General features: G+C 41.6%; 1 protein-coding gene across 13 annotated transcripts in view; it reads left to right on the top strand.

Moving 5' to 3' along the window:
* IQSEC1 (IQ motif and Sec7 domain ArfGEF 1) overlaps positions 1 to 21,780 on the top strand; it is a 492,992-nt gene that overhangs the window by 401,192 nt on the left and 70,020 nt on the right. For all 13 annotated transcript variants that reach the window (XM_078661440.1, XM_078661441.1, XM_078661442.1 and 10 more), the window contains exons 4-5: positions 7,485 to 7,646; positions 17,249 to 17,371. In XM_078661440.1, the coding sequence (XP_078517566.1) occupies positions 7,485 to 7,646; positions 17,249 to 17,371 (285 nt within the window). The remainder of the gene's footprint in view (positions 1 to 7,484; positions 7,647 to 17,248; positions 17,372 to 21,780) is intronic.

Here is a 21,780-nt window from a genome sequence, read left to right as displayed (position 1 = left end):
CAATGTATTTATTCAGGGTGTTTGGAAAATGCTACAAAGTATCTGTTGGTAGCCTCAGAGCGTATGGTAACATAAATATCGAACACACAGAACCATGACAACAAGATGTTGCAGCCTTTGAGGAGATTACAAGAGTTTGAGAATTGACCTGGTGGGTGACAAAGTTGGTTTTATGAACCTAACGATCCCCGGTCAGAACAGTAGAATGGCACGACAAAGCTCACAGGCATTACTAACCATACGTGAGGCTGAATAGGTGGTTATTTAGCAACTTTCCGAATCTTTTTCCAATCTTAGAACATCTCTCAGCTGATGTATACGGTAGAAGGCAGCTTTGGGCCCTTTATTTACCGTGAGAAAGTGAACTGTCTCTTGACCTTAGGTTTTTACCTCTGGTTGTGTTGCCAGAAGCCCAGGATGAGGCTTGTAGTTTCCACTACATTCAAGGGTGTAGTAGGAATAAGCAGTGTGATACTTTTGGTGAGGTGCCAGTCTTGGCTTCAAGTTCGAGTTGTACATCATTCACATATATGTGACATGCCATCTCCTAGGCGTGATGGATCTTTGTAAGCGGGTTATGCATAGGTTAGTTAGTGTTGGTGATATTGCAAAGTCTTGAGAAAATCCACACGTGATGTTAGCAGAATTAGAAATGAATGGGCCCAGTTGAACCTCTTGGAGTGGGTTGTGTGAGAATGATAAAAACCTGATTAGCTCTGTTCTACTAATAAGGTTATTTTCAGTTCTTTGTTTTGACTTGCCTTGATAAAACAGCTTTCAAAATGTTTACAAATTAATTGTTTTAACTCCAAACCATTAGCAAATCAGAACATCTTCAAGTGTATTATGAAAATCAGCGCTGGGCACCTTTACTTGCTGTTGAATGCCAATCGCAATTGTTCTTACATAGTTACAATTGCATACAGTTATATATCATTATATTTATATATAATATATATATATCTGATATATCAGCAGTGCACTCCTATTCACATTTTATCCCTAATGTAGTGTCCGTGCCAGCTGAATGTGTCATTAATCGACAGTTGCGCCTTTGATGGTATGGTTTTCATTTTACATAAAAATGTCTTAAAATACCCCTCAGACATTGATATGGTTCATGGATAGAAATAGAAAGGTCACCTTGTTCTGTGAAATTGATTTATTTCCAGTTAAAGAATGTAATATCCTCTTCACATCCCTCAGAGCAGGAAACTGATCCTTTGTACAGGTGAGAATACAGCCACTGTTGCTGAGAAATTAAAGGAAAAGGATGGAGAAACTGCAGGAGCTGTGAAATAGCTGACTGGCAAAATGTTGGCATTCGTTAGCTAGTACTATTAAAATAAATAACTTAATATGCAGCGAGATGATGTATGTTTGTGGTTTTAAATACATGAATTGTATCAAAAGATTTATTGCAGGGATTATATTTTGTCACATCCGCGTTTTACAGGAAATTGAAGCGCAAAAAAACAGTTCAATCTGTATATAAAAACATCAAACAGTAGTGGTAGTAATATTGACCATTTATATGACATAACAAACAGAACTGCCTCTTTGTGTCTAAAGGGCACCTCATCCCAGCTTAATAATGAAAACTCTCCAGATGAACCTATTGATGGGTACTTCATCAAAAAGGTACTTTTTCTAACTAGACTTGTGGCTAGAAAAAACACAGCACAAATCCAGTTTGAGTACAAGTTATGTCAGCTGCAAAACAAGTGTAACAAGGGAAAATTATATGAATTCGTCATACATGTAAGCAAAATGGCGAACCACAATTGGTCAGGCACCCTAACAGTTGGAATCTGTAGAAAACTATGCATGCGTAGTAAAGCTGCGCACTTCCTTGTGACTGAGTTCTTGGAGCTTTTTTACTTCTGCAGTTCAAAAATGTGTGTGAATATGATCTTCAAAGGCCAGATATATAGACTGAGTCTAAATGCTTGTTGTTTTTAATGTAGTTATGGGTCAGTGTCCACTGCCAGCTTCTGAGGGAAAAAAAACATATTTCCGTATGTTCATCTTCAAAATTTCACACAAACTCACACAAATACAGATATACATACACTAGCAGCCCGCCCTAGCGTTGCCTGGGGCGGAAAGGGGCTGGGGGCAGCATTTGAGGCTTGCGTGCACTAAGGGCTCCGCCCGTCCCTCTGTGCACACCTGCTCCCGCCCCGACTCCCTCCCGCCCGACTCGTCCCGCCTGTCCCTCTGTGCACACCCGCTCCCGCCCGACCCCCTCCCGCCCCGACTCCCTCCCGCCCCGACTCCCTCCCGCCCCGACTCCAATGTGCCTTTACCTTACCTGAGCCGCCGCTCCTTCCCGCGCTCCTCACTTCACCGCCGCTCCATGTCCGCCGCTCCTCTTCGTCAAGACGCACGTCGCGGCCGGCGCTACTTTCAGGGCACTACTTTTTTTTTAAAGTTATATTTTTAAATTTACGTTTTAAAAAAAAAATGTATAGCCTATGTCCATCTGCACACCCTGACAATTTCTACAATGTATCGGGTGTGTGGATTGGCGCTGTGGTTCCCGAGTTTACCTGGCTCAAAGGTTTGTGTTCTCTCTTTATATTAGTAGTATAGCTTTGCAATCGTACACAAGTACACAACAAACATCAATGCGTACACAGGCGATGCTCGCACTCAGGCATGCAGCCTCGCAAGAAATCTGTGACTTATGTTCAGGAATAGGCGCATGATTATGTTGGAGATCTGTCACAGTTGCCTGCTCCCAGAATCAAGAAAAATTGTCATGGAAGCAGGATCCTGAGAATGATGGGATTTCATTGCACCAGTGATCAGCCTGAATGAAAAGCTTGTTCTTTTCCAATCAGCTCATTTAAAATTTCCTGCTTTGTGTGGGCTCACAGATCATAATGGATTTATTTGGATTTAATTCATTACATTTATTACTTTTTCTGCTGCGTTTTTTTTATGTTTATTTGTTTCCCCTTATTAGGGTTATGTATCACAATTAGAAGCGGTCTTTGGGAGACAGGCATCTTCAGTTTATAAATAAAAAAGTTTGAAAAAACTGGCGGGCAAGACTGATGGGAAGCATGGTAACAGCCACAGATTTTGCTAATGATTCGTCTATTTGTTATAGCAATCTGGGGAAGACAACAAGGAAATTTGGCCTATTCTCAGATTACCATCTAAATATGAAAAAAACAGTTTATATTAGACGAGGAATTGAAGGTGGAATCTCCCAAGGTTGAAAAACAAAGGCAGACACAGGGTCATGGTTACTGGAACTTTTAACATTTGATTTGTGACAATGCATTACTCTTAATAAAAAATGGGATAAACACCCAGCCGCTTTAACACGAAACACACATCTTTTTTTTTTTTTTTACAATTCTAAATTATTTAATTCCATGGCACTTTATAAGCCCCCCAACCTCCATTGTTTTCCCTCAGACTAATTTCTGTGTCTACTGTGGAGCTAAAATCACCACAAGGATCCCTATATTTCATTGAATTAACAGCAGTTAATTAAAGAGTGGGCATTGCTCAGTTTTAGATGTCATAGTTTGGTTACACTGGCCATAGGTTTATACAGTTAAGAAACCGGCATGTAAACACAATTATCTTTTTGTCCCATATTTTTAGTAGTGGCATAAAGGATACCTGCCGACTTTTGATGCCCTTCTAATATTTCAGAAAAGCAACACTAAAAATACGTTGGACAATAAATGAAGAGAGGGGGGATAATAAATGGGTCTTTTTTAATACAAAACGTCTGTCTGTATTGCATACCTGAAATTTATAGACTAGTTGTATCCTTGATGGAGAAACACTACTTACTTTAGGTCATTTATTTTAAGAGGAATGCTCTACATTTTAGACTGTCCTCAGAAAAGGGGAGCATCTACAGAGCAGTGACTTTGTTTTTGTGCAAATGAAAATGTTATAGTTTCTTTTAGGGGAAATGATATTTGCTCACACATACATACTCTCACACACCAGCACTCTTTCAGGCTCTCACGCATGCATACCCATACCATAATACTCTTGTATGTTCTCTGTAAAAGATGTTTTCAGAGAGTTGGTGACGGGTCCAGTAAGTAAACCCTTTTATGATTGCCAGGAACATTTTATGCAAGGAACCAGCAACTTCTGCACGCTGTTAGGTATCGGATGAAAGAGCTTGTTTATCAAAGTGTTTTTGGAGTCTTGTCACAGACCAATTCATATGTGTGCATGCTGATTGCAAGCAGAACACTTTAATTATCCGGTTGTTCGTGTCTCCATGTTTGTAGTGCTCTGATGCATGCTCTTCCTGTTGTGTGAGTGATACCTGCCAAGTATAGGGCTTAATGGAGCTTGGCTGTCTCTTTCTACTAAGCCAGCGTGGAAGGCAGCATTGTTGTCAATATGGGCACTTACTCTAGCTCATGCTGTATTAATAAGTATCCGAACCAGCTACAGTTCTTAAGCACCCCGAAGGTAACACCAGAAGTCTCACGCCTGTAGAATTTTGAATTTCATGGTGCTCTCATTGAACCTTCTGCAGAAAGTCCCATAAGAGCCCACTACCAGACTGAAAGTTGGCTTTCAATTGAAGACATTCTGTCTAGAACATTACACAACCTAGGGTAAAGGAGAGGCAAAGCCAACTGCATTGGTAATAGTTTTATTTTTCTTTCCCCTATTCTTTTCTCCCTATATATTGACCCACTTATTCAGGCAATACTGGGATGCCCTAGGTTAAAACCGGTGGTAATAAATGGTTTCGAAAATAAAATATTAGCCTATGCCGATGATTTGGCTGTCTTTACTGAAGAACCCCAACAAGCAATGTCAACGTTAGTCGATCTGACAAAACAATTTGGTTCCAAGTCAGGTTACCTATTAAACGAAGCAAAGACCCAGATAATCTGCACAGGGAATGTGGTAAAGGCAGACTCCAGATATGTGGATGCAGCAGTATACCTGGGGGTCACAATTAATGCTTCTGTAGGGAAGATAGTGGAGGGTAATTATTTACCACTGATAAAATCAATAGAGACTGACCTAAAAAGATGGGATGGACTACACCTCTCTTTGATTGGCAGGATAAATGCAGTCAAGATGACTATGTTCCCGAAGCTTTTATATCTCTTTAGAGCCATACCATTATTTATAGAGGAAAAAATAATGTCAAAAATGGAATCGGTCTTCATCAAATTTATTTGGCAATATGGTAAAGTAAGAAGGTCAACAAGCCTGTTATCTCTTCAGCGGGAAAGGGGGGGCTTGGATCTCCCAAACCTAAGGCTATACCATTGGACCTGTCTTCTAGTACAAATGAAGATACTATTTCAATTAGATGTTAACTTTGATAATGTTAGACCAGAAGCATATCAACCCCCATCTATTTATGAATTATTATTGGGAAGAAAGGCCACTGGTATCATGTTATGTGAAGTAGATCGAAGATTTTATAAAAAAGCAAGATACAAGATTATTGATAGCGCTTGGAGGGTATGGAAGGCCAGTAGAAAACTGTGTAATATCCCCAAAATTAATGCTTATATCCATATCCACAGATTCAGCCTCTTTTCAAGGCTTGGGATTGGAAGGGTTTTAAAAATTTGGAGGGAATTGGGCATTAATACACTTCGAGACATAATGGAGGTAGAAGGATTCATGAGTTTTGAGGCATTACAAAGGAGACACGGTTTCCCAGATAATCACTGGTTCGCCTATACCCAGGTCGACCGTTCCCTGAAGTCCATTAAACCAAAACCACCTCCCCCTGAACATAGCCCCCTCTTGGAAGCATTGTCCAAAGGATGCAGTAAAATCAAGCCTTTATATAACATCCTCCGGGCTGAGATTAAGGACGATGTTGATAAAACAGAGGTTGCATGGTCTAACAAATTAGGGAACCCGAATGTAGATGTTGACCAAGCTATAACATTGAATAAAAGAATATTCAGAGCTACTAACCTAAGAGCTCAACATTATAAAACGGTATTTAACCTATACCATACTCCGGCAAAACTATACACATGGGGGGCTAGAGCGGACGATAATTGCCCAAGATGTGGGGGGGGTCAAGCAGACCTACTGCATATGTTCTTCTCTTGCACTCTCTTGACTCCAGTGAAAAAAGAGATTGAAAAGCTATGGGAGGGGCTGCTAGGTCATAAGATCGATCTATCCCCTACCCTGATGATTTTGGGCACAGATTCAAATTTAAATTTGGGCAAGGAAGAAGAAGCACTGGTATTTATCTCTGTTGCCGTTCTTAGGATCTTGATTTCTGCGGGGTGGAAGGACACTGTCGCACCATCCTTTCATATGTGGTTATCTAGATTCCTTGGTATACATAATATTGAGACTTGCCTATATGAGTATAAGAGAGGGAAAGTACGAGACTTCGGAAGAAGGTTCTGGGCCCCGATAACTAATTGGAGGCAGACTTATGTAAAAGATGTATAAATTGTTAATCCGCATACTTGGTTGTCTATTAATATTGGAAATATAATTATGTACTTTGCCTCCCCCTCCGATTCATATTCTGATGATTTTATATAAGCTTTTCCATTTTAGAAGTCTTAACTATTTATCTAATGCATGTTTGGATTGAGTATTTGTCTTTTGTATTTAAAGAATATGAGAATTAATTGTTAAGCCTGTGCCCTGAATGATCAAAATATGTACTTTTAAAAACCCTTTTCTTTTCTGTGATGTATTTTTGACTCCAAATAAAAACATAAAAAAAAAAAAAAAAAAAGGTAATAGTTTTTAGAGTTCATTGTGGTAATTTGTAAATATTAAATCCTCTCAAGCTTTAGGTTTCGGTGTGTTTATTTGGCTTTGATCCATTAACCTTGATGGTGATAACATATTTATTTCAAGTTAACTTCAGTGTAAGAATAGTCATACAAATGTTTTTATTTTTAACTAAGATTATTTAAGTAATACATTTCTTGTGTCTAATGCTTTTATCAGACAATCTATTGCAGTTTGCTGTCTTTTGGTTTCAAAATTCCGTCTTTCTTCAGCGCCCCTTAGTTGATCATCATAAAAAGTTTTCATACTTTAAAAATATTGGATTATTTCATTTCCTGCACTCACCATCCGATACACTTTTGACCCCACCTCCTAATCATTGTTTCCAAAACTTTGACCTCTGTTTTTACAATATTGTTCATCATCATGGTAAGAGGTTGTTATGGGTTTTCACTGTTGCTATTAATATTAGAACATTAATGAGAGAATCCAAAAGAAACGAGCCAACAAAAAAATTGTGGCAAGCTAGGGAGTGCACACAAAGATTGCTATTCTTGATTGCTGCTGCAAATCTTTTAAATGGGTTTCTCACCAGAAGGAGAAATTTGTAAAGATCTTGTTTAAACAGCTCCAATTTAGAGTTTTGTCACACATTTTGCGAAATCCCCGGAAAGGAATTTGTGTGAGTAGTTGAGAAGAATAATTTCTTATGCATATTAATTTGACTTTTTCTCTTTTGTTCTTTGCAGGAAACCAGAGAAAGGTGTCCAGTATCTCATTGAAAGAGGATTTGTCCCTGATACTCCAGTTGGTGTGGCCCACTTCCTCTTGCAAAGGAAAGGACTTAGTCGACAGATGATCGGAGAGTTCCTGGGCAATCGGCAAAAACAGTTTAACAGAGATGTGCTAGAGTGAGTACTGCAAACCTCTGACCAGATGCGATTGGGCTGCGAGTACCGTAATTATGAAACTGGATCAGATAGTAGCCTCAGTGGTGACCTAACATGCTTTGGCACTTTATCAGACATTTGCTTCTATGTAAACCAATTAAATTCCAGAAAGTTTACATGGATTGTTCTGAGTGCTGTAAGAAGTTCATTTGATGCCCTCTACTAGTCTGCTTAGGGCGTTAGCATGCCTATGGCACATAAAACTACCGTGGTTGATTAGGTACAGTCTGAAAAATAGTTGGTGTGATTCAGTGGAATGGAAAAAGTTTTCATAGGCTGCTGAAGATATTTGATTTATTTCTCCCTTGTGAGAGAATATGTATCTATTGTTATGTCTGAAGATAAGAATGGAGGACACAAAATGATGAGTTTGCTATTGCCATTGCCACAGGTAATGTGGAAAGAACGGTAGTGGAAGATTTGGCTTTGGTTATCAGCCCTTACCTCTTAACTGTGTGCAGAAATGCCACACTACACTCTGAGATCTTAGGCAATGCCCCTCTCTGCTCTTATACCCTCCAAAATGAAATATGGGAACATTTATACCAATATGATCTTTGCTTAATGGGTCACACATGCTGGGAGTCAAAAGAAATAGTTAACTGCACTTCCATATTGCAATATTAGTCTAAGGCACTGAATGTAGAAGCAGGGGGTAATTGGACAGCATCCAAAAATTGGTGACCGTTGTGTCCACCTACCTCACATTTGCTGCTTTTGGGAAAATCCTCTTTGTGGACTCACTGCTGTTGAAAATGCCACCTAGTGCCTTGTCTATCAGTGTTTTTCTGCCCTAGCCCACCTTATAAACCCTGGTGTTCCCGGTCAGGGAAAGCTCCCCAAATGCCTCCATGCATTCGAGGAAATTTTTATTCTGAAGACATTCACTTTGAGGACCTACGGTCACTTTTTATCCCTTGAAGCAGCCTTTTCTGTGGGCATGAGAGCCAGTTACAGATGCAAAAGGCCATCAAGCCCCGTAGAAATCACTTCAGTCTGATGAAACTGCCCCAGAGTGAGGCAGTGTCATTCTACTGTTTCTCTCTTAGATAGCTCACAGAAATTAGTTCTGTAAGACGCTTACTGAAAGCTATGTCTGGAGCCTAACAACACAGAAAGCAATCCATAGTAAGTATTGACAAATTCAGGAAAGGGGCAGTTACAAAACAGTTTTGGACATTTTTCACTTAAAATGCTCTCTTAATCATTTTTTTTCTTTCACCAATCACACCATCTATATACATACGCTTGCTCCACCGCTACGCGGGAGCGCGCCGGGAGAAGCCCGGGACAAGGGCGGGACCATCTTAGGCCATCAGGGGCCAGAAGAGGCCGGGCCGGGCCACATCTCTTGGCTCCGGAAAGTGGACACGAACTTAACGAGAAAATGGCTTCAGGTACCCGCTCTAGCAAGATTAAGAAACCTGCGGGAGACGTTGTCACAGGTACTATGGACCAATTTATAACCCGAGCAGTCACATTAGTAGAAAAGGAGATAACCCTAGCTGAACAACGATTATCATGGGACTCGGTGGGTACGCCCGACAAGCGTTCATCTTTAGGTGCCATTGCCCTGGCTCCTAGCCCCGTGCATGCTACTCCACCCTCATTGGTGATCATTGATTCCTCATTTATTGATGAGAGATTAAGTCGGATTAGGGCAAGTTTAGAAAAGGTGACCACTACCGCACCAAGTATAGTTCTTGATCCCACACTTAATATCTCATCTGCCACCACTGACCAATCGCTGGGGGAACATTCTTTGGATTCTAACTCCGTAACCCTCATAGCCCCAAGTCCACCTAAATTGCCTAGCGAGGCTAGCGAGGCTCTAAACACACCACCTTTAGTTGAACACATTGTAGCTAGCACTCCCAGAGTAGTGGCTGAGCAAAATACACTTGTAGGGAAGGTAGTTTTAGGACCATTCCAACAGAAAAAGAGAAAGCGCCTTGCAAGCCCCAGCAGGGGGGGCTTCCAAAAACCACGCAGGAAAGCTATGAGGCACATCATGCCTAAAGGGGGTACCGGTACATGTCAAGTCCCACAGCAAAAATCAATAACGAGCTTTATCAGAGCTCCCGCTGTGGAGGACACTCCTGGCCCGATGGCCTCAATAGATACCAGCATTCTCCCTCAGGTCGAGCGCTTGATCAAGTCTGTGGTGCTGCCCCTGGTTGATAAGATTGATAGTCTCACACGTAAACTAGCTACATTTGAACAGTCAACGCTGGACAATTTTTATGCTGTGAAATCTTTAGTTAAATTTCACGCCAAGGCCCAGGTTGAAGATAATGGAGGGTTAACAGGTGGTGCTGTCTCTATAGCTCCCCCTGTTTCTAGGGCCCACCCAGAGTCTTTACCCTGTCAAAAGACGCCCATCCCAGTCACGGTTTCTCAAACCAAGCATTCCAAGAGTGGAAACTTACATGGCCAACCATGTCTAAACCCTGTGCCTAGTTTGGCACATACAAGGGACAAATCTAGCTCCCAAGCCCCTAAGGCTCTTAAGGTCAACCCTGTTTCAAACATCAAGTCCTTGGTTCCAACTGCCACGGCAGCAGGAAATATATCGACCACGACAAAGGGTGATATAACACCATCCCCTCCCACTCCTGCTAATAAGGTTGTATCCAACCCTCCGGCAAAAATTGTAGTAAAATCCCCTGTTAAGGATAGGGCAAAAAGGCAAACCCCCAATGCTAGCCTCCCCCCTGGTTGTAAGCCCTATGTGGTGATTTTAACGGGGGTTCCTGAGCTTGATGAAGGTTCCAATGAGTTATATTCTGACCTTAAACGTAAAACGCTCTCCTGGCTCAAAGCAAATAGACCCCTCCCAGGGCACATTGATGGTAGAATAGCTTTTGTCCGTCGTGTGGGTTGGATTGGTAATAGACGCAAAAACCTAATGGGGGACTGCGTGCTGATTAATTTTAATGATCCTAGAGTAGCAGGCATGATTTGCAGTCAGCAGTCGCAGCATAATTTCTGCGACATTCAAACCAGGGACTTGGGGTACTTCTATCACCCCCCCCCCCTAATGGGGTATAAGAAATTCTCGCAAGGTGGGGGTAGAGGTGGATGGCTCCCACATAACCCAATCCTGGATGCCAGAGCAAGGGAGTGGACACCCACCCAAGCAGCCCCATCTCAGGGTTGGGGTTGGTGACTTGGCGATATAGTAGCTTTTAACACCCCCCTGCTTAGGGTTAATACACCACACATAGCCAAGCGGGTAAATTTGCTTAATGTTCCTGTACCCCAACCCTCGCTTAATCCAATTATGCCTTCCTCCTCTGGCGATTGGTCTGAGACTATTGAGTTAGCGGATGGAGCACAATTTCAGACTATACAGGATGAAGTAGAAGGGTCTGGGGAATCCTTGCATCATTCAATCTTGAAAGTTATTAGCTGGAATGTGGCAGGCTTAAATAACAAACTGGATACCCCGGACTGGGTGGCGCTCATTGAGCCCCACGCAGTCTGTGCATTTCAAGAGACGTGGTGCGTGGAACCAAGGCACAGAGTGGGTTATGCCACTTTTTTTGTCCCGGCAGGCATCCCAGCTTCGGGAAGAGGTCGCCCTATTGGAGGTCTCTTAATTTGGGTAAATATTTCCTTAGGATGGAGAGTATACCATCATCCCCAAAAATCCCCAGATTTGATGCGCTTGAGTATAACTTGCCCAGGGAAAGCCGAGAAACTGGAGATCATTAATATCTATACACGTGGGGCCTCTGGGAGAGCATTCTCACCAACTCTTTCTGCTTTAGAGATAATTCTAGGTGAGTGCAGTGGAGACTCGTTAATTATGGTCATGGGAGACTTCAATTGCACTTTTGAGCCTCTGTTGCCTGATGAATCTCTGGATTTGTATGATGAAGACTCAAGGAGAGGCGTCCCGTCATTAGACCTTCCAATAATAAATAAATGGACACCCAGAATTATTCAGCTAAACTCCCTTACACTTGAGTATGGCCTGAGAGCAGCCAATGGGAGAACACGCTCAGACATAGCAGGGGAACATACATACAATAGGGTTGGGCACTCATCCAGGATAGATTACATCCTTCTAAATTTCTCTTTTTGGGCCCACATGATGGACATGATAGTCTTACCCTCCCTGGACAGTGACCATAATGCACTTTCTTTATCCCTAACACGCTGGTGGCGGGAGAGTCATCTAGTCAGTGGAGATCGTGATGCACCTGTGCCAATGCCTTTGGGAGGGGTGGTCCCTTCAAACTGTCTAAGACGACTAAAATGGGATAAAGTGGCAATCGATGAAGAAAAACTCTCCTGCATTCGTGCTGTTGCCTCTGGGGCCTGTGCAATTTTGGAAAATGAGCCTGTCAGTCCAAACCATATTACAGCAATGTTTAGTGAGGTTTCGACGTCAATTGGGGGCCTATTTAAAGCTAAGATAAAAAGGGGATTTAATAACCCTGATAAGCGGCATGGGAATTTTGGCTGGTACTCAAAAGAGTGTCGTGCTAGAAAGAAAGCACTAATATTGGCTGTAAAAAGTGGAGATGCGACCCTAATAGCCACTGAACGTAAGAGGTATAAAGCGGAGCTAAAGTTGGCAAGGAGAGAGTGGGAAGACGCTTTTTGGCAGGAACTTCGTGTTGCCAGTGGTGGAAAAAATGCAAGAGGCTTTTGGGATCTAATACGCAAGAAAAATAGACCCCTAGACACTGTCATCACTTGTAACATAACTGAGGATCGATGGCATTTACATTTTTCAAAATTGTATACAGCTCCTGTAGCAGAGGTAATGGACTTCGCTCTACCTCATATCTCTCGAGGTGATGGGAGCTTCGAGGAAAGCCTGTTTACTAGGAAAGAGACAGAAGGTGCAATAAAATCTCTTGTACCGCGCAAAGCGGCCGGCCCCGATGGCCTTCCTGGTGACCTGCTTCGTATGGACTTGGGCAATTGGAGTATGCTAATTGCATCAGTTTTAAATGCTGCTATGGCGGGTGCACCCCTGCCTGCTTCATGGATGGCCGCGGAGGTGGTCCCTCTGCATAAGAAAGGCTCAAGAGAAGACCCAGCGAACTACAGGCCGATTAGCCTGATCGATTGCTCGCAGAAAGTAGCAGGCAAGGTTCTTTTAGCCAGAGTCCAGCAGTGGGCAGAGGAAAACAAGATTCTTTCAGATTTTCAGGCTGGGTTCCGAGCTGGCACGGGAACAATCGAACAAACATTAAGGCTACTTATGATTTATTGGAAGGTGGTCGTGATTGGGAAGGGTACCTTATATCTGGCCTTCATCGACCTCCGCACAGCCTTCGATTTGGTCCCTAGAAATAACTTATGGAAGGTTTTGTGTGACCTTGGTATGCCATCTTACTTGCTCCATTTGATTATGAGGTTCCATGAAAAAAACTATGCCCAAATTCGCTGGGGGCCGAATGGTGAAAAGACCTTAAGAATAGATGTGAACAGAGGTGTAAGACAGGGGTGCGTACTTGCACCAACACTCTTCTCGCTCTACGTGAATGGGGTGGTGGACTGTCTGACCAGGATACCAGCTGATGCACCCCGTCTGGCAGGTCGCTTAATTCCTACCCTGCTTTTTGCGGACGATACTTTACTTCTGTCAAAATCCCCGATGGGACTTCAGCAGCTTCTCTTTGGTTTTGATGACTTTTGCAAGCAAAGAGGACTCTGCATTAACACAGACAAAACAAAGTATCTTATCCTGAATCCCCCGCAAAAACTTGGCCCCCCACCAACACTAGGGTCTGTTGCACTGGAAAGGACCAAAACGTTTGATTACTTGGGTATCCGGCTGGTGGACTCGATGAAATGGGACCATCATTTGACCAAAATGTTGCTAAGTTTGAAAAGAGTAACTGGGGCTCTGTTGAAAGAGCAAAGAGCAGCCTCCACGAAACCTATAGCAGCAGTAATGGATATTTATTCGGCCAGAGGAGTAAGTGCCGCTCTCTATGGGGCGGAACTCTGGGGAACGTCAAACATGAAAGATCTTACTCGAGCTGAGAACACCTTCTTGAGAAGTTTGATGTCCCTCGGTCCCTCTGTCCCTATCCTGCCGTTGCAACTAGACATGGGCTGTCGGGCGATTGAGGACCAAGCCAAGTTACGCCCTTTGCTTCTGTGGACCCGCATTTGGAGAGTACCTGAGCTGTCAAGTTATGCGGATGGCCTGCGTGAGATCATTAAATCCACTGGTTGGACAAAAATAAAATGGTTAAGGGACATCAAAGCATTACTTGTCAATCTGGGCCTAGAAGAAGCATGGCATCAACAGACGGCTCCGCCCAAACTAATGCTAAAACAACTCTATTGGAATTGGGTGGCAAATAAAAGAAACTCTTCTGTAACGATTTGTAAATCGTCCAGAAATTTTATGGAGTTTAAAGATGTCCCCCTCAGAGAACTGTATTTGGACATTATTTCTGCCCCATGGGAAAGATCCTTGTATTTCAAATTTAGAATAGGTCTTCTTCCCTTAATGGAACTCACAAGTCATTGGAAAATTCCCTACCAGACTGCCCCGTGGTGCCCCTTCTGCCCACAGCGCTATGAATCTGTCCCTCACTTTTTATTCGAGTGTCCTGTCTATAAAGTTCCACGGACGAAATGGCTAAAACCCATGTGCCAAACACTGGGAACAAGACATTGTAATATGGCACTAAGGATACTACTTTCAGACACTCGTTCATTTTATGCATGCGCCACCTCGAAGTATCTTGGGTGGGCATGGCGGATTCGGTCAAAAAGACTTAGACAAATAGTTTAATCGTGTTTTTATCTGCTGATTTTTATCATGTAAGGAGTCTTTTTTATATGTGTCCTATTCTTATTTGTTTAAAATGAATTTTAATTGTATGTACGCTTTTTAAGATATTTTTTATGTCGAAATAAAGCCTTTTTGACTTGACTTGACTTGACTTGACTTAAAATGCTCTCTTAATCATTTTTTTTCTTTCTGAACATGTTGCATAACAGCTGCCAACAGCTGGATTTGGCATAATATTTTCTGTACCCAGATACCCAGAATGGTCTCCGGTCCTCTGACTTCATACCACCCTTACGGTAGTTGATCATTACATATGAGACCCGATTTATAGAAGGCTTTCTAGACCACGTAAAGTAGTACAACCGTAGTTGTAAATCACATAATACAGAACACTATTCACAAATCTATGGCTAGAGACCTCCACCTCCTCTTCACCAATCTTTCATGTACGTAAATGTTCGCACCCATTAGTATAAGTTTTATTAGAAAATGTTGAAGGGACAATGGGGAGTGGTGGGAAAAGGGGACCTATAGAGTCGGTGGTGTTAAGGTAAATTTAAGGAGGGGTTCAGGAGGGAGATGCTAATGCAAATCACGCACCCACATAAGAGTAAGACAACTGTTTCTATTCACAAAATACCCTTGTAATTCCACTGAACGCCTATAAAAGATGGTTTAAATGTACTCCAGCCCAGCCCTGGAGTTAGTCAAATACCACGTAAGACCAACCACTGGTACTGCAACTTTTTTTCCATAGAAAAAAAATGAAGGCTGGCCTTAACACCAACTCTACCACATGCAAAGATTGATGAAGAAGCTTAATCTACCTTCTAATGTGATCTTCTCAATCTGGTAGCAGTAACGTCACCCCCTTTTGTGGTATGCATCATTATTGGGTACACTTCTAAACCACTTGTAACGCTGTGTACAGGTGTGGATTTTGATCATATATTTTAAGCTCCATCTTGGAAATTGGGGTCAGATCCTGAACAGTTAAAACGGGCTTCGGGATTGCCCAATCAATTTGATCTTTATTTTAGGGTTCCTAAGGATAACAAAAATGCGTGGATGGTCTCCGGCCATTATCACCCTCTCATCACTAGCTTATTTGTCAGCCTATATTGTAGAAATTCTATATTCTGCTATATTTTAGAAACTTCTTTTCTCTTAAGTTATAATGGGTGAAGAGTAGCCTCCGAGGAATACCTAGCTACAGTACACGACTCTTCAGTCAATCACTCGTTAATTTGTCTACTTGTCTGTCCTATTTGATTGCATTTGAGGTCCCTGTTCACAGGGATTGTCTATTGTTGTATTTGGCCTCCTGAAGAAGTCATTTATAGAAGAAGCTTTTTATGTAACTTCTGTGCAGTTGATAACCAATTTGATTCTCAACTGTAGAAATAAGAAACTGTCTGCGGCTGCCTGCCACATCTTTTGCAAAGTTCTTTATGACCGCCTCTGACACCTCCGCTCACCCTTTACTTTGCTTACAAATGAGAGCAGTCCGAGGAAGCCATGTGTGGAAGAGGGCTCCGCGTAGGAGCTTATGCAACATAAAATTGAACATAGGTAAATGCCAACCAGGGGTTTATTTTCGACCTCGAAATTCTGAGTACATCATGAACTAATTTTGCTCTCATGGTTTGCGATGCCGCTTAGAACCCCTCCGTGAAAAGAAACCACGTAGTTCCTTAACCATGAACATCAGCCTTTAGCACTTTACTTCTCTGTCCTAATGGACGTCTGGCATAAATGTGCAAATGTTTAGCACTCATTGTCCTCAATCTTGGCCCCACTGGAAAGTTTTCTATTAACTTTTTCCAGATCATGGCAACCCAGTACAGACATAATGGCTAGATTAATTGTTGAATTATTCAATTTACCTTGGCCATGTTATGAAAAGAAGCACCAGTTTTTTGTTGAAGTGAAGTCCACCGTGTTTTCAAATACAGTCTCTTCTTAGACTTGAGATACAAGAGTTCAAATCCCATGTATAACAGAGAGATTGGTAAGAGTTACTCCGGCAACTGAAGCCCCACCATCACTAGCCCAGGTTTCAAACAAGATAGTCTTTCCAGAGGTGTCAACCCCAACAGCAAGTCATGGTAATGTCTTTCCAGTGAATAAACCCAAGTAAGCAGGCATGTCAGTTGGGACAAGTAAAATGAACTATTATCATCCTGTCCAGATTCCAGTTGGACGTGACAAATATGGGAAAATGTGTAATGGAAGGAAAAGGTAATTCATTGCAAGACACTAATTGTTCTCCATTTAAGTCATGGCGATGGGAAATGCAGTCTGTAATGTGTCACTGAATTTAATTTAAGACTTCCTATGAGGACAGGTGATTTATAACTTTCCTTTCCCATAAATGAGATAATCCCTGAGCCTTTTCTCATCCACTGTGGGAATGTTCTCTCTACCCACAAGGTCTTTTATCATCTTTTTTTTAATCATTATTAAATCAATATTGTATTTTATGGGCTCTGAGTGGTGACAAACGATTGGCGTGAATGACTGAAGCTGATAATTAAGTTTTTGCACACTAATCTCTGCTTCTCATGCCAATAATAGTGTCGTAAAGTAAAGTTATGTCCTGCTTATTTTCACTATAACTGCCCAGTTATCGACATGCATCCAGTATGTCATCTTTGCGACTGCCGCCATTATGCACATGGCTGACCTTTCAGTTTCTCTGTATTTCATTTGTTTTCTAGTGAAGCAGTAATACTCTGGCTTGTTCCTGGTCAATGCCACTTGAATAACCCTTCTCGCTTTCTCTTTCCAGCTGTGTCGTGGATGAGATGGACTTCTCTGCAATGGAACTGGATGAAGCACTCCGAAAATTTCAGGCTCATATTCGTGTCCAAGGCGAAGCCCAGAAAGTAGAGCGACTCATTGAAGCTTTTAGGTAGGACACTTGGATAGATTTTTCCATACCCAATAGATCAGCTGCTATCAAGAGTTCTGCCAAATGCAAAGAATATCGATTGTATTTTGGAAAATCTGTATGATTTTCTGTGACTGTATAAAATTGTTTGCTGCAAGTTTTGCATGCCTGAAATTACTTAATGGATGTGCCTTTAGGCGACCGCATGTATGCCACCAAAATGTTATGCTATATTGTTTTGGTTATTCACACCAATTCTTGTTGGATTTGGCAAACTCATCCTCTTCATGATTTGTGGTGGTAACTGTTGTGTTTTATTGTGCTTTTACTGGCTTGGTTATGCAGTGCAGTTCCGATGCAAAAGGTCTATGATATTTTTGTTGATATGTCATTTTGTCAAATTTCAAATACATAGGAACTAAATATACCTCAACAGTTCATCGGAGGACTGTACATTACAAGGAGAAACTTGGAGAAACAGAATTCCATTCAAAAACTCTGAATGACCCTGGAAGTGTAAAGGCAGCCCCAAAGATAAAGCCCAGTTTCGTTCCGCCTGCTCTTTTTACCATTACAAACATAGGAGAACCTGCTTTATGTTTTATTCTAATAAAATCACTAGTAAAAAAACTAAAAAGCTTGTCTAAAGAAATTTGAAAGGTCTTGCAGAAATTGTCCAATCTGACTGGAGGTGGCTATTTGCTGACTCCTTCTCTACAGCTTTGTGTCCCATTGTCCTTTTCCTCATAGTAACTTTGATGCCATTAGACAGACTTTGGGATCGGAGAAAGGCCCTTTCTAAAGACCTCTGCTATTCTTCTTCAGTCTCTATTGCCTTTATTCGTTGCTCCATTGCTAGATTAGCATAGGCCATGGCCCGTTTAGGCTTGACTTTCCTACGCATCCAGTGATTTGTATAACTGGGGAGAGCTTGCAACCTCTCTTGGACAATTGGAATTTGTCCCTACTCACTGGTCCGGTGAAGATGGAATTTTAGGTGGAAATTGTTATTCCTTGCTTTAAAAGAAAAAAAACCTGTTGAGATCTTAATGTCTCCGAGAGCTTTAGATTGATATTCCTTCATGCAACTGCTGCTAAGATTTTAGAACATCGTGCAGCTAAACAGGCATCTCAATATCTGGAAGACCATTAGGTCTTAGAAGAGGCGCAGGTCAGTTTCACACTCAAAGAAATACCAACATTTTCCTGCTGTCACTGTTGACCGAGGCAACTTTGTAGCAAGACTGTTTCAGGTCAGTCATCAAGGTGCAATCTGGAACAGGGTGAAATCTTATTATCAGGCTTTTCTCAAAAAGATTTCAAATCACTATGTTATTCTAAGGCCGGAGTGATTGCCTGCAAAGCACGTCATGGCTCATCCCTGACCACATGTTTTTTTTATGTCTACTTAGCTCCCTTAGCATTCCTTATGAAATGTTATGGTCTGCTATTGTAAAATATGGCAGGTTGAGACCAAGATTCTTCTGAAAATTGGAGATTAAGGACTCACACCAGGTGACCTCCATGCTTGTCTGTGGAAAGTACTTTTTGTACTTGCTCACAACTTGTGGAGTTCTCTTCTTGTACCATAGTTTTGACTTGTATTTAGGAAAGCACTTGAGACCTGCCTGTTCACTCATTTTTTTTCGAGGCAGTAAAGGTAGGTGATTGGTTCCGTGCTGTCCTGTCTGGCTTGAAAAACCCTTTGTGTGAATTGTGCACTCTATAAAACACCTCTGAGACAACATAACATAAATCACTCCCACAGTGATTGGCACCCACTGCTTTTCTGGAAGTTTTCATAAAAATTCAAAATAGGGCAATGTTACTTTGTGCTCTGGTGTGCCACCACTACCCTTACCAGTCACCATTCATGTAGCTGTTTGTAGACTATATAACCAAACAAAGTCTTTCCAAGAATCGATAAGCAAACATCCAAAGATAATCTGCAAGGCAATGCCTGTAACAATACTTGCAGGCAAAAAATGCAAAGCAGAAGGGAAGAGGTGTGCTTTGCAATGTAAAGAACACCCACAGGTCAAAATACTCCCAACACCATCTGAAACAGTTTGGGCTTCCGTACTCTTCTTTTCACTGCACGTGGAGTAGAAGCGATGCCTAGGAGCATACCCTGATCTGCTGTATAGAACTTGCAGCCTTAGTAGGTTCACCGACTCGGACATCCAAACACCACACTGTGGTGGGTCAGTATCCCCACGGTTCATTATTCACTCCTGCAGCTGTCAACAGAGGCTATTTTAGTGTATTTCGGTTGAAAACTCCTAATCCAGCTTCAGGACCCCAATGGTCTGGCCATCATACTCAAGAAATGGGCTGCATCTGCCAGAATACTGGGATGTACAGTTTCATTTTGAATCCTTTTAGGCAAGCTTAATCTTCAAATTGCTTATTTTGAAAATATAGATGGATACGAAGGCATCTATTCAGTGTGAGAAGGTTCACTAACTGATTTAGCTATTTGTTTATTGTCACAGGGAATACATACACTTAATGTGGCACATCTGCAAGGCTTCAGAAGGTCCTTATTTAGGTGCACATTCAGTGGAAAATGGCAAAGAAAGGTCAGCAACTCCATTGTCGCCCATGCAGATACTTACCATTTTTAGTGTGTTCTGTGTCATCAAACAAGAGCCACCATTGATGAGGATCAGAGGACGTTAGATGTATTAATAATATCCTCTTAGGGATCGACCTTTACAATCTCATTAACACTGCAACTAGCAGTTTTTGATTTTAAGACAAAGGACTATATCTGAACATTGTGGTTCAAGAGAAAAATATGACTGCTGTCCACATGAATTCATTTTGTTGTGAAACTTTGCGTCAGGATGAGAGACACACAGAATAATTTCTTCTCTTCAGATCTTATATTCAATGTACAATTCAAATTAATCTTGATTCATCTCAAATCCACTCTACATTGGTGGACTCTAGGTATGATTATTATTAAGGTTTCCACTACAGCGTACACCCTGTACCTCTAGCTTGCCTGTAACCACTGACTCATTATGCAGTACACTTGAGATGCTCAGATTGGTTCTTTCAACCCTGTCTGGTGTTCTCTATCAAGCAAATTGATATCCAGACCTTTCAACCATGCTATCCGGTTTTAAATCCAGGAGAACAGGTTCTAGATAAGAATGTCTCACTTGTTGCATTTTCTCAACTAGGAAGAGCTCTGAGGAAATGTACCTAGTTGTGTTTGTTATGCTGCTTACAAAAATGAGCTGTGTTATAGCCAAAGTATCTTTTCAGCACATCAGGATTTAGCCTAAAAATTCTTGCCCACAACAGGAAAGTTCAAATATCCCAGTTGGCGTATCACATTGACGGATCATGGCTCTTTAAAAAGACAATTTTTTTCTGAGTAGGTTGTGGGGGCACTTGTATTGTCCAAACAGCTACAGGGTGCTTTTGGAGTCCAGCCACATTGGGATAACCATGGCTGTAATCTGACCACCTTCTCCTCTTGAGTAACAAGGTCTAGACCTTTCCATAAGCCCAAACTTATTGACTTTTAAAAGGGGTTAATTCTTCAGCCTTCCATTCCAGTCAGTGATTTCCATTTCTTGGTTCTTGATTTTTAGTAGTTCACTAGTCCAGTGGTGTTTTCTGTACACTCAGTCCAATGGCTGCAAGGCCTCAATGGCCCCCATTGTAAGATCTGTCTCCTTCATTAAAGGATGCCATGTTCTTCGCAGATGGATAGTTCCTCATGCATGCACATTCCATCCTTAGAAAGACCTCATCTGAATACTTTCATGTGCATGTTCCCGTTTGAAATATTTGCAAGACAGCCACCTGGGCTTCTGCTTTTGCCTTTTGCAAGTTCTATGTTTTTTTATTTGGTTGATTCTTGTAGGGTAGCCTCATGGTGAGGCTAGACAGCTTTTTAAAGTGCAAAAGCACATTTTATCGCGATTCCAGGACCTGTAGTCTGTAGTATCGTACTATTCAAAACTCACATCTGTGTTAGTGGGCAGCAGGTGGGAGGAATAGTGGTGTGCAGTACGGGCTATATGTGTAATTTATAGTTATTGGTTCTTTTTATGACTGACAGTGCAGTAGATATAACAATTAAGAGATAAGTTAAAAGAAAAGAAAATATGATAGTTATTATGCACTGTTCTCCTTGACAAGGTTTAATGTTTGCGAGATCCTGGATAGACTGCCTGTTGTAATTGCTAATAAGTAATGAATGTCACAGAAGGCCTGTTTCTTTTACTGCTTTCACAGTGGTATTTCTGAGAAAGGAAATTAGACACGTTGTCATCATTCCTATTAATCTGGCAATTACTGCTAATAGCTTCATTAATGAATTGAGCAGATCAGTCACTCAATTCATTAAATGTATCCACAATTTCTTAATTGTATAAATAAGATGAGATAGACTCCAGAACTTAATTTGC

Source organism: Lissotriton helveticus, chromosome 9, assembly GCF_964261635.1.
Source record: "Lissotriton helveticus chromosome 9, aLisHel1.1, whole genome shotgun sequence".
In the NCBI taxonomy this organism is placed as follows: Eukaryota; Metazoa; Chordata; class Amphibia; order Caudata; family Salamandridae; genus Lissotriton; species Lissotriton helveticus.
The sequence above is the reverse complement of the archived record's forward strand: the minus strand, read 5'-3'. Positions and strand labels throughout refer to the sequence as shown.